Source organism: Petaurus breviceps, unplaced genomic scaffold (assembly GCF_028583685.1).
Source record: "Petaurus breviceps papuanus isolate PSGF00001 unplaced genomic scaffold, PetGlider_PUasm1.0 76, whole genome shotgun sequence".
NCBI lineage: Eukaryota > Metazoa > Chordata > Mammalia > Diprotodontia > Petauridae > Petaurus > Petaurus breviceps.
In genome coordinates this window covers 13,947,912-13,960,249 of record NW_027186473.1, presented here as the reverse complement: position 1 = coordinate 13,960,249, position 12,338 = coordinate 13,947,912, and the positions used below count along the sequence as shown (strand labels likewise).

General features: G+C 36.5%; 1 protein-coding gene across 1 annotated transcript in view; it reads right to left on the bottom strand.

The window, feature by feature from the left end:
• Positions 1-257: 257 nt before the first annotated feature.
• The window catches only part of SPMAP2L (sperm microtubule associated protein 2 like), a 61,317-nt gene continuing 49,236 nt past the window's right edge, over positions 258-12,338 (bottom strand). The window contains exons 7-9 of the mRNA XM_069105286.1: positions 5,547-5,678; positions 3,429-3,604; positions 258-2,186 (exon numbers count right to left, since the gene is read on the bottom strand). Coding sequence (XP_068961387.1) covers positions 2,072-2,186; positions 3,429-3,604; positions 5,547-5,678 — 423 coding nt within the window. The 3' untranslated portion in view covers positions 258-2,071. The remainder of the gene's footprint in view (positions 2,187-3,428; positions 3,605-5,546; positions 5,679-12,338) is intronic.

Sequence of the window (12,338 nt, the reverse complement as noted above, 5' to 3'; positions counted from 1 at the left end):
CTCTTGGAGTCATTACTGAAATAAGATTTTCTCTGTCTCTTCCAGTAAACCAGCTTTTGGGGCGGTGAGCTGAAAATCCCTGCACAGGTCCTATGTTTTGTTCCCATTGGATATGTTGTTGATTGTAGCTACTTAGTTACAATTTATGTGAGGGCAGTACAGACAAAGGGAGTAGGGGAGTGACAACCTGGTACTGTGAATGAATGTGTTGTGTTTGAAATTTGAGAAAAATTGAGGCACAAAGTTCCGAGGAAATAAATTTATTGATAAAGCACAAATTTATCAATAAATAGGTTCCTAGCTTCCCCAGCAAAGCTAAGACCCAAGTATGGGGTTAACAACACTTTTTAGAGTTTTGAGAGAAGCACAGAACATAGAACCAAGTTGGGTAGGTTGGGAGGACAATGTAATTGGTTACAGGGTAAACAGCATCATGGGGGTGGGGAGAACATGATTGCTTACATTGAAGAGAGTGGGATACCACCTATGTGGGGCTAGTAGCCACCCCTCTCTGACATTAAGGAATGCTTGATTGATTTAGGAGATCCATCTGCATATTGCAGACCTTGATAGTGGACCTGAGTTAACAAACTCCCTGGTACCTACAAAGGTTTGTTAGAGAGCTAAAACTCTCCTTAATTATATAAGGATAGGCAAGGACAGACAATATATCTTGTGAAAATATATCAGATCAGCTTATAGGCCTTTGCAGATAACAAACAGAGATCCTGGAATTTCCACAGGAGTTACAGGCATGGTAGATAATAAAGTCTTTCCTCTTTAATTATAGCCATTTATGAACATGCTGAATTTTAAACTGGCTCAGAGGGAAAAGTTTAGCTAAAGGACTTAGAAAGATAAATTAGGTAGATACAGAATTGATTACATTATGAAATCAATGCATCATAGGGTCAATTACAAGTTCAATTAATTTGAATTTCTCATGGGATCATAAAGCTTTTCTGGGGTAGCCTAGGCTGCATTAATATATGCCAATTGCCTGAGAGTCTACCCTTATCAACTTTATGTATGATTAAGAGTCCCAGACATAAAGGCTTTGGTAAAAATCTTGTTACCATAGGGTTCCCTCCTTCCCCAACCTATCACCTGCATCAAACTCTTAACATTTAGTCAGCTCTTTATGCTTATTTTCAACAAAATCTTTTTATAAACCTACATAACACAAAATTGGTATTCCTTCAACATGAAGAATCTGGAGGTAGAATTAAATTACATTAGATATAGTTTTCCAAGAATTATTTACTGCTTTGCTTTTGTCTCTTTTTCAGTTGTGTGGTTTTATCTAAAGTAAAATTTACATGTGCCTTGAAATCAATTTATTTGGAAAGCATGTACAGATGTGCCATTGATGAAATTTCTGCAATGATCTTTGTCAAACTTTCTGCTGTTTTCAAGCAGTCCTATGACACCCATGCTGACCAAAGAAATTTTATATGATACTGAGCATACATAGAGAAAGGTTGGTGAAAATGAGACACTTTGGGGTAACTCATCCCTTATATTACATCTAGAACAAAATGATATTTAAAGTGGTTCAAGAGAGCTTGGCCTTTCTTATCAATGTTTAACTGTTAACAATAATGCAATATCCAGCTAATTAAAAGTAACTAGTATAGGAACAAAATTACCTGTTTTAAGAAGGATAGGGTCACATCTGTGTATTATGAGGAGAAAAGGACAAAAATATCAGCAAATTGTAGGTACATTGACCTTATTAGAAAAGAAAATACATAAAACACACAAGAAAATACAAAAAGAGACCACACTTCAGGCTTATCAATAACAATGGCATGTTACCATTCACTTAAAAGGATGATGATGAGACATGCCACTATTGCTAATTTCTCGATTTTTGGTGGGAGTGGAGGGGGAATGTTGGAGACTAGAAATACACACTCAAAAATGCTCAGAAGAAACAATTGCTGTTTAATCATTACAGTGATTCTCCCAGAGGTCTCATAGAGTGTTTTCTGGCAGAGAAGGAGAGCCCGACATCTTAAGAGGATATCAGGACATATAACTGATGTTGGAAGTATTCTGTTCTGCATATTCAACGTATAATAGGCTCTGCCAGTTTCACTATTCTCGGTGAACAGATGGCTACTTTTGCAGTATCCTTAACTTTAAAGGCATCTAGGTTAATAGCATTCACAGTCAAAGGAGTTCTGAAACAAAGCAAAGGGAAAAAAATCAAAAGAAAAGAAGTCTAACATTTTAGAAAGAAAACTTTGGAAATTTCTCAGTGGTATATAGCACTTGTTACAACAAACTAAATGACCTAAAATAGTTCAAATTTAGTTCTGTTTTATTATTGAGGAATAATACCAGGGCTCACACTAGTTGAACACATGAATAAGCAAAGCCCTACAAAGGTAGTATGCATTTAAAAGTAGTTGGCTCATTCCAAGACACTGACCAGAGCTGTTAAAATATCTAAGTCCCCGTCCTGAGTTACCACCAGCTCCTGTGTGTCTTCTGGGGGAAAAAAATGACTTGATTATTTTGAAGAATAATTTTGGCCTGTGATTACATCAATGGAGGGAGCTCCTAGGAAAGAACTGCTTTCGACCAGTACTATCTGCAACTTATAGTCTTACACTGTTGCCTGGGGGTACTGAGGATTGAAAGGCCTTGTCCAGAGTCACCAAGCCAGGATGTGTCAGGAATAGAATTTGAACCTACATCATATTCACTCCAAAGTTGATCTTCTCTCTACTATTATGTCACTATGCACTATCTCACAGGTTCTCACCAAAAACTTGCGATCTACTCCTTCTCAGCACCCTCCTATATTGTTCTAGATTGACCTCAGAGAAAAAGCCATAACTTGGAACCCAATTAGCGCTCCTGCTCTGCCAGTCCACTGGTTATCCTCCTGACTCAGTCAACACCACACAGGTGAATCTGAGCCACTCACTTGATTCTTTCCTCCCTACCTTCCCTCTAAAGAAAGTGCCTTTCATTTAATTCACCAGTGACCAAAATAACTATTATATAGAAGAGAAACTTAGATCTTCCTTTTCCAGAACTCAAATGATTTACTCCATTTTCAGATATTAATCATATGAGCCCTCTTATTGCTCCTAATAGATAGACAAGGACCTTGTGTGGTTGGGCTTGTTTTGAAATTAAAAGAAATAAAGTCTAAAATGTAGTAAGCTTAAGAAGTCAGACAGAAAATTAACTCCACAGTCTGAACAAGAACCAAGTTTTCTGACATCCAGCCAACATTGAGTCCTCTGAACCTTAAACAAAAGCTCAGTGTTTTATCCTAAAATGGTTAATGATTTGCCAAGGTGAATGTAACAAGATTTCTTTGAAAATGTTTCATTTCTTGAACTTTTCTCCTTATTAATACCTCCCTTCCCAACTCATTTCTCCTCTTTTTTCTCTTGGTATATGCATACCTTGAATTGGGGGTAGATAGTACTTCAATTCTTGGTGATGGAACATACTTTAGGGCGGCACGTGATATTGGATGCTGAACTGGACGCATTGGGAGATAATCACCATGCACGGTTTTGGCTTTGGCTAGAAATACTGTACGAGGACTTGGCTTAGCTGCCATGGCAGCTGTGGATACCTTTGAAGGAAAACAAAAAACAAAAACAAATCCACCAAACCGCTGACCTTAATTTTGGAATGCATCTGCCGTTTTACATTTCTCCATATTGCTTTTATGATAAACTATCAACGTCAAGATAAAAGGAACCATGGTAGGTCACCAGCTATTTGAATATGGTCAAGTCACTTATTCTTTCTGGGTCTAAGGCAGCTTTCTAAGACATTTAGTTCTAGACAGACTGCAATCTGCCTGTGTAAAGGTAGCTCCCACACTAATGAAATTACATGTCATTGATATAGCAAGGTTAATTAGTCAATATCACTATATCTTTCAAATCTTTATTTTAAAAATGAATGAATTTCACATCAGAAAACATCCCTTGAGTCCTGAAAATTTATATTTATATATATATATGTATATATACACATATACATATGCATCTATATTTTATTATTACATTTTAAACTTGTGTTTTATGATAAGGATTATGTGAAATAATGTTTTTAATCTATACTGCCTTCTATAACTATTTAAGAATCTAAGGAGAAAAAATATACCTTAAAGTTCATTTCATCTGACCCCCATTTTACAGATAAGGAAAGAGAAATCCAGTAGTTAATGTATATGGGATGGTAAATGTTATTACATTTTACAGATGGGAAGATTGAAGAACCAAGACATGTGATTTACCCAAGTCACAACTAGGACTGTAATCCAGGAATCCTGACTTCAATTATACTCTTTCTACTAGTCCACACTGCCAATGAATGCCACATTAAATCCCTGAGATCAAATTCAAGGGACTCTTCAGCACCCTTTAACACTGCCCAGCATGAAGCATGATCTGCTGATACTTAGTGAGTACCCAACTGTGCAAACTCTATACCAGGTACAACAACTATGCTCCGTTCTGAGATGCCCTAGGGGAATAGGGCTAGAATTTATAGAATGACAGAATTGCAAGAGAATTCAGAGACAACAAAGTCCAACCTGGAGCCCATAGGTCATAAATCATAAACCTAGAGCTAGAGGTAAAAGGTATTTAAGAGATGGTCTAGCCCAAATCCCTCATCATATACAAGAAAAACCTGAGACTGAGGGAGATCAAGTGACTTGCCTGAAGTCACAGGAAGAAGCAGAGTCAAGATTTGAACCCAAATCCTCCCTCACCCCAATCCAGTGCTTCTATGATACCCCAACAAGAAGTCACAGTCTCTTCTTGAAAACTTACAATGGAAGGGTTAGAGGAGGAGGCTCATTCTAATTTTTGTAAAGTTCCATGTTATGAAGTCTCCTTTTCTTATAACAAGCCTAAATCTCTCTCTGTAACTTCTACCCATTGCTCTGAGACCAGGCAGAAAAAAAAATCTAAACTCTCTTTCACATGTTAACCTTACAAAATCTGAAGAAAATATCATAGACCTTCTCAGTCTTCTCTTCTACAAGCTAAACATTCCCAGCTCCTTCTGCTAACCTTCCTCACCATGGTACAGTCTCCAGTTCTTTCATCATTCTATTTACCTTCTAATAGACATGTTCCAGCTTAACTAAGTCTTTCCTAAGATATGTGGCCAAATCTGAACACAGATTTCTATATGTGCTCTGGCCAGAGCAGCATCTGGCAGAGTTAGATCCTTGTTCTGGATACTATGCTCATTGAAGCTTAAGGTCCCATTAGCTGTTCTGTTGACCATATTATATACTATATATAATATACTATATCATACTGACTTTCCAATTGACTAAAGTCCCTAAATCTTACTTTCCATAAAAACTTCCTTCTATGTTTCCTTCTCCACCAAATACTTGCAGAGTTGCTTTCTTTTATTCAAGTGTAGAACTTTTCAGTCCATCTTTTTAAATTTCAGCTTTTTTCTATCTGGCCCATTATTATAACATTAAGGACCAGCCAAAACTCAGCTCTTTCTCCAGACAACAGGGAAAAAAAGTGATATCTTACAGGGCGAATTGGCAAATCATTTCTTCCTCTTTCGAAATATAATGTTTCTGTTTTGACTTTTGGTTCTGAAAGAGAGATCACTCTTAATGAGGGATTTGCATGCAGAGCAGCAGGTGTAATCTGTGTTTCAACCTGTATGAGGAAAATAAAACAGTACACATTGACTACTTACAGAAGACATCAATCAGGTCAATATTATACTTTTTGGCCTCATCAGTGAATCACATTTCTTAGCAGAGTTAAGCATAAAGGAAAATTGTGTGTACTAAGAGGATAATTGTGTGTGCCAATTTCAAGTAGCTTTAAAAAACACAACCTCATTGTAAAACTAAAAATCAGAAGGAAAATAGGTAATCAGGTGAAATGTTATTTGGACAGCTTTCAAAGAAAGAAAATAAACTCTATTTTGCCTGAACAAAACCAATGTAGCTAGAATAAGATGAGATATTACAAGTGGGAAAATATCTTTGCCTCAAATTTCCTTGATAAAAGTCTGATATCTAAGATATGCTAAGCCTGACACAATTTTTTAAGACTAAGAGAAATTCCCCAATGGATAACAAGTTAAAGGATATGAACAAATAGTATTTGAAAGAGAAATTTAAAACTATCAGCAACTATATAAAAGATTGTTGCAAATCATTAACAATGAGAAACACAAATAAAAATAACTCAGAGGTTTCACCTCAAACTTTCAAATGTTTCAAAGATGGTGAAAGGTGTATATAGTCAATGTTGGAGGGTTTGTGGGAAGACAGACAGATATACCCCCACACCCACACACAAACTGCTGATGAATGTGTAAATTGTTCTAACTATTCTGGAAAATACTGAGAAAAGTCACAAAAGTGTTCATACCCTTTGACTCAGTGATCCCAATATCCTCAAGAAGGTAAAACATGACAGTCAATCAATGAGCATTTATTAAGCACTTACTATGGGCCAACCACCATGACTTTCTGGGGTTACAAAAATAAAAAGATCAAACAACTCCCTCAAGGAGCTTACATTCTGTAAGAGGAAGCAACACACACATACACACACACAATATATATTAAAGGTAAGTATGAAGGATTGGGGTTGGAGGCACTAACAGCTGAGGAAATCATAAGACTCTCTATAGGAGGAGACATTGGTTGAACTTTGAAGGAAGCTAGGGATTCTATCCAAAGAGGCTGGATATGAAGAGAGCATGCATCCCAGGCAAATGGGGACAGCCCCTGTTGCCAAGACACAAAGATGGAGGTCATGTGTTAGAAATAGCAAGTAAACTAGTGTGGCTGGAATGAATAGCATGCTAAAGATAGTGATGTGTCTGGAAAGGTAAGCTGGAGTAAGATTATCGGGGGCTTATATGACAGAGGAATTTGCATTTGATGCTAGAAGGAATAGGAAGTCACTGGAGCTTCTTGAGGAAGAAAGTAACATGGTCTGGTGTATGATTTAGGAACATCACTTTAGCAGCTGTCTGGAATATGGGATGTAATGGGGAGACACATAAGGGAGGACTAGTCTAAAAGCTATTCAACAGATCAGGCAATAGGCAAGATTGCCCAAACCATTAGGGAAGTGGCTGTGTGAGTAGAGAGAAGGGCATTAATGTGAGAAATAATGTAGCTGTAAAACTAAGAAGAATTAGTAAGGGATTGGATAGGTGGGGAAAGCTCCCAAATATTTCAAAATATTCAGAGCAACAATTTTCATAGCAGCCAGAAAATAGAAACAAGATAGCTATCTACTCACTAATTAGGGAGAGGCAAAAGAAATTCTGATTCTGTAACATACTGTGAGGGAATATTAGTGAACTCTAAGAAACGCTGAATATAATAGGGGTCAATCAGGAGAATGATTACCTCACCATTTCATGGGTTCACAATCAGCCTGATGAGATTCCAGGGTACAAAGCACTACACTTAAGTGCTGGGAAAATAAAAAGGAATAGAAAAGACAGCTTATGTTCTCTAGAATGATGCAATCTAAGGGAGTGATTGATCATTATTTCAATTCAAGAATATTTATTAAATACGTCCTATGTGTGCCAAATATTATGAAGCATACTCCAATGGATTTGTGATCTCATTAATTGGGATGTGCACTCTGTAATATATATCAGAACTCATCCTGTGCAACTTTTATTGATGTCTTCCCATAAAGAGAAGTCTACATAACAAAAGGATCACCCTGGGGCACCTAGGTGGTGCAGTGACTAGAGCATGGGCCCTGGAGTCAGGAGGACCTGAGTTCAAATTCAGCCTCAGACACTTAAGATAAAAACTAGCCGTGTGACCTTGGGCAAGTCACTTAACCCCAATTGCCCTCCAAAAAGAAAAAAAAAAAGGATCACCCAACATCTTTGAGGCCTGCCTTTGTCTTGACATCATGAGGAAGCTAGTAGAGCACTAAGGCTGTCCACCTGTCATTCCTCACCTTCACCATCTAACCAACCAACCTATCTTCTTTTCCCATTACACATTTCCATGATGACCTTTTCTATTCTTGTTCTTCAAAAATTCCGCAGTTCTATTTTTTGTAACCTGTTCACACTCATCATGAACCTCTCCATTTCCTTAAGGGTCAAGAGACAAGTGTGTTCCATTTCTTCTAATTATATAACAATATTATCTTGCTAATAATATTTGATTCTGAAAGAATCCTGGGATTATTAAAAGAACTTTGCATCCTTTTGAAGGCAATCCAGATCAGTTTCCTCCCTCTTCTTGTTTAATTCTAGACTCAAAATATTACACCACTATCTGTCCCAAGTATATGTTCCATAGGGCAATTAATTTCAGTCACGAGCAATAGACACTTCATCTTCTTGGTCTTTCCTGTACAGATGGTCAAGTCAAACTCTCCTTCCAGGAGGTTTTGCAATATCGCAGAGCCTGATGCAAACAAAACAAAGTCATCTACTAGCAGGAATACATGAAGTGACTTCTTCAATTTGAACTCTGTGCTGCATCTCCTCCATCACAGTGGTGAACACCTTTGATGATCTCCCTGTTTGATGCTTCATCTAATATTTATGATCAAAAGATATCTGAAGAGAATTATTGCTATCATTATCTCTTCTAAAGACTCTTAAGTGATTTTGATGTGTGAATGGAAAACATCTTGTTGGAAGAAAACATTTAAAGTAGCATTTCATTCTACTATGTAAAATACTTTTTAATAATCAACAATAGGCATAGTGAGATCTTATCTACAATACATCTTTCAACCAATTGTGAAAAGGTAAAGAGACAGTCCATTTTAGAAGATGGATTACAAAAGACTACTTGTTACCCACTAATGTCCTCACTTAGGATGGCTTGAATGTATAGATGAGTATCATAAAGATTTTATATAGATGGGAAGGTAGGCATATAGGTTGCTATTTGTTGATGTTCTATTGATCACCTTTCTTCAGTATTAATAAGGTGCAATTTTCCCCCTTATATCTGTTATCTTCTCCTTAAGTCAGAGGCATACATTGAGTACAGATTTGGCATACTGGTACATATGATTCACACATTATACATACTTGTGCTATAAGTATATTCAGGATGTTGATGTTAAAAGTTTAAGCATGGTAGCTCTATTTTCTTTGAGGTTGAAAAGAAGCTGCTATAAAAAAATCATTGCAGATTTTTTCTATTTTTCTTCTGTTTGTTGTCCTCCTTCCATTTTTATCCTTAAATGCTCTTGAGATGACTACTTAGTTGGATCTCTTGCCAAATTTCTTTGAACTGGTTTTATTTTTCCACTACTTCTCTTTGCTTTATGAGGCCATATTGCTCAAAATTATCCATCATCTTTCTTTTCAACATTTTATAAACAAGTTTAGATTTAGAACTGGTGCTGCTTAGGGATACAATATCTCTCTGCTTGGCAAAGTCCTACTCTGATGCCTCCTTGGGGCACAGAGGTGACCTTGGGTCCTCAAAGCCTATGCCAGCTGAATGTAAGCCCTGGCAACTTCAACTGTGCTTGAAAGGCTTTGAGTAAGACTCAGGCAACAGACCAAATCTGCTTTCCAAGAACCAGTCTAGCTAAGCACAGTGAAGTTCATCACCAACAGGCTGGCCACTTAGTGATTAATTCCTTGGCTGTGGCAACCTGTGAAAAAGAAAAATATAAAATGGCTCCTAGTCCTCTGTGTTCCCCTTCCATTTCTGCAGTAACTGTGACAAAATGATAGAAAAGGGGTAGGTATTAAGAATCACACCATTTTTAGATCATCTATAAATTTTTGCTGGCTTTTGATACTCTAAATTATGAGATCCTTATCTAATGACTAAAAAATAGACATTCTGCTATAGGAGCAAAATCATATTAATCCTGACATTCTCACTATAAATAATCAGAAGAAAGGCAGGAGTTGTAGCTAAGTGAAAGGATGGCTCAAAGGTAGACCTTGGAGGGACAGAGAAAGGAGCTGGCAGAACTGGTTTTATCATACACTCAATGATAACATTTTTCCTTAGCTATTTGGTCATTTCATATTGAAATACTCATGATAGATATTTGCAAAAAGATCACTATGAAAACAATTGCAACTTATATATCAGCATCAGTTGTAGAAGATCAAGAAGCAGAAAAATTCTACAAAAAATTCTAAAACCCTACAAATTAAATCAAGATACACTTTGATACTCAGTGACTTTAGGAATAAGTGGGAATAGGTGAGAAATAAATCAGAAAACATGAGTTACAAAGAAAGGATGAAAGAAATCAAGCAATGTGCAGAAGTCTTACCCTTATCTATCATGATTACGTCTTTTGAAAAAAGGATTGATAGATGCCAGTCATAGGACACACCAAAAAAATCTCACAAAAAATAAAATTGATTATATTTTAAAAGACATTATTAATGTGGGAGTCACCCATAAATCAGTTGTCTTTACATAATCAGATCATCAACTTGTCTGAGCAAAGATCATAAAATTAGTAAAAAACTAAAAGAAAGAATAATTAAAGTATACAACTGAAACAAGCCAATCTTAATAAACAAGCATAATTGACAATAAAAATAGACAGCAAAAAAATGACATTGACATCAATTTTAATAATTTTATAAAGAAGCTTACCCAATGTAAATCAGTTCCCATAGGGACACCAAAAGAATCTTAGTCAATAAAAAGTTTAAAACACACAGAGTGAAACCAACATAGTCACTGTCCTCAAGAAGCTTAAATTCCAATAAATAAACTAACAAATAATTATATTAATAATTACAATACAAAGAAGAATTTTGTAAGTACTATGAGAGAAGTATCAGCAAAATACAACAGAATTTTAGAGATCTCTTCTGACTCAAGGGAAAGGGGAATCAGAGAAGGATTCCTGGAGAAGGTAGCATTTGAATTGAGCCTTGAAGAGTGGATAGAGTTTAAAGGCACAGGAGGAGAGAATGAGCAAATGTGCAGAGGTGGGAAAATGCAGTGCATGTTGGGATAATAGCAACATGTTAGGTTTTACTTAGATTTTGAATATAATTCACATTTCTACAATGCTTTAAAATTTACAAAGCACTTTCTTCGAAGAAACCCTGTAAGATAGAGTAAGTATCATTATTCCTATTTTACAGGTGATAAAACAGGATCAGAGAGGCTAAATTATTTTCCCAGGATTACATACCTGATACCTGATAAGAGGCAGTATTTGATCCCTAGTCTTCTGATTCCAAATTCCATGTTTTTATGCCATGAAAAAAGAGGCTGGGACAAGATTCTGAAGAACCTCAAATGTCAGAATAAGGTGCTTTAGACTTCATTTGGTACACAATTTAACATCATTAATGAGTTCTAAGCAGGAGAGTGACATAATCAGAGCTTTGCTTTAGTATGTAGGATGGATTAAGGGTGGCTGCAAGTGGAGACAAAGAGACTAGTTAGGAAGATATTAAATTGTTCATGTAAAAAGTGGTGAAAGATTGAATTAAGGTAGTGGATTTGAGAATTAAAAGGTAGAGACTGCTACATAGGATATTGTAAGACTTGAGGACTGAGTAGATTTGGGAACTGAGAGAAAAGAATAAAAAATGACTGAGGTTTGGAGTCTTGATAAGTAAAATAGTGGTGTCATTAACAGTAGTTAGTGAATTAAATAGGAGGAGCTGAAGGCAAGTAGTTCATTCTTGGACATGTTGAATTTGAGATGCCCACAGAACCAATAAAAAATGGCAGTTTGGTGTGTAAGAATAGAGATCTGGAAAAAGGCTAGGATTGGGAATAAATGTGTGGGAATCATCTGTATAGTAGTAATCAATGAAATCATAGCCGTGAATCTGATCACTGAAGGCAAGGAGAGAACTGAATGAATAAATGAAAAGGTATTTTTAAGTGCTTACTATGTGGTATGAATACAAAGAGAAAAGCAGGATTGCCCCTGCTCTTAAAGAGTTCACATTTTAATAGGCAGAGACAACAGATCTAAGAGGTATGAGGTATAGAGGAAATATATGCATTTAAGGTGCAGGAGGGAGAAAAGAAGCAGAATGTCCCAGAGGCACTTAATAATTGCTTGCTGATCTGAAGTTCCTTGAGAAGTAGTGAGACAAACTTCAGAAAATCAAAATAATATGTTATCCTGGAAGCCAAGTAGAAGCTTTAGTCAACAGTGTCAAATATTGCAGAAAAATCAAGAAGGATGAGAACTGAAAAAGGACTTTAGACTTCTTGATTTGAAAGTCATATTGAAAAAGACAATATGGGGGCAGCCAGGTAGCACAGCGAGTAAGAGCACCGGCTCCAGTGTTGAGATAGACCTGGAGATCGAATCCCGGGCTCAGACACTTAGCACCCACCCAGA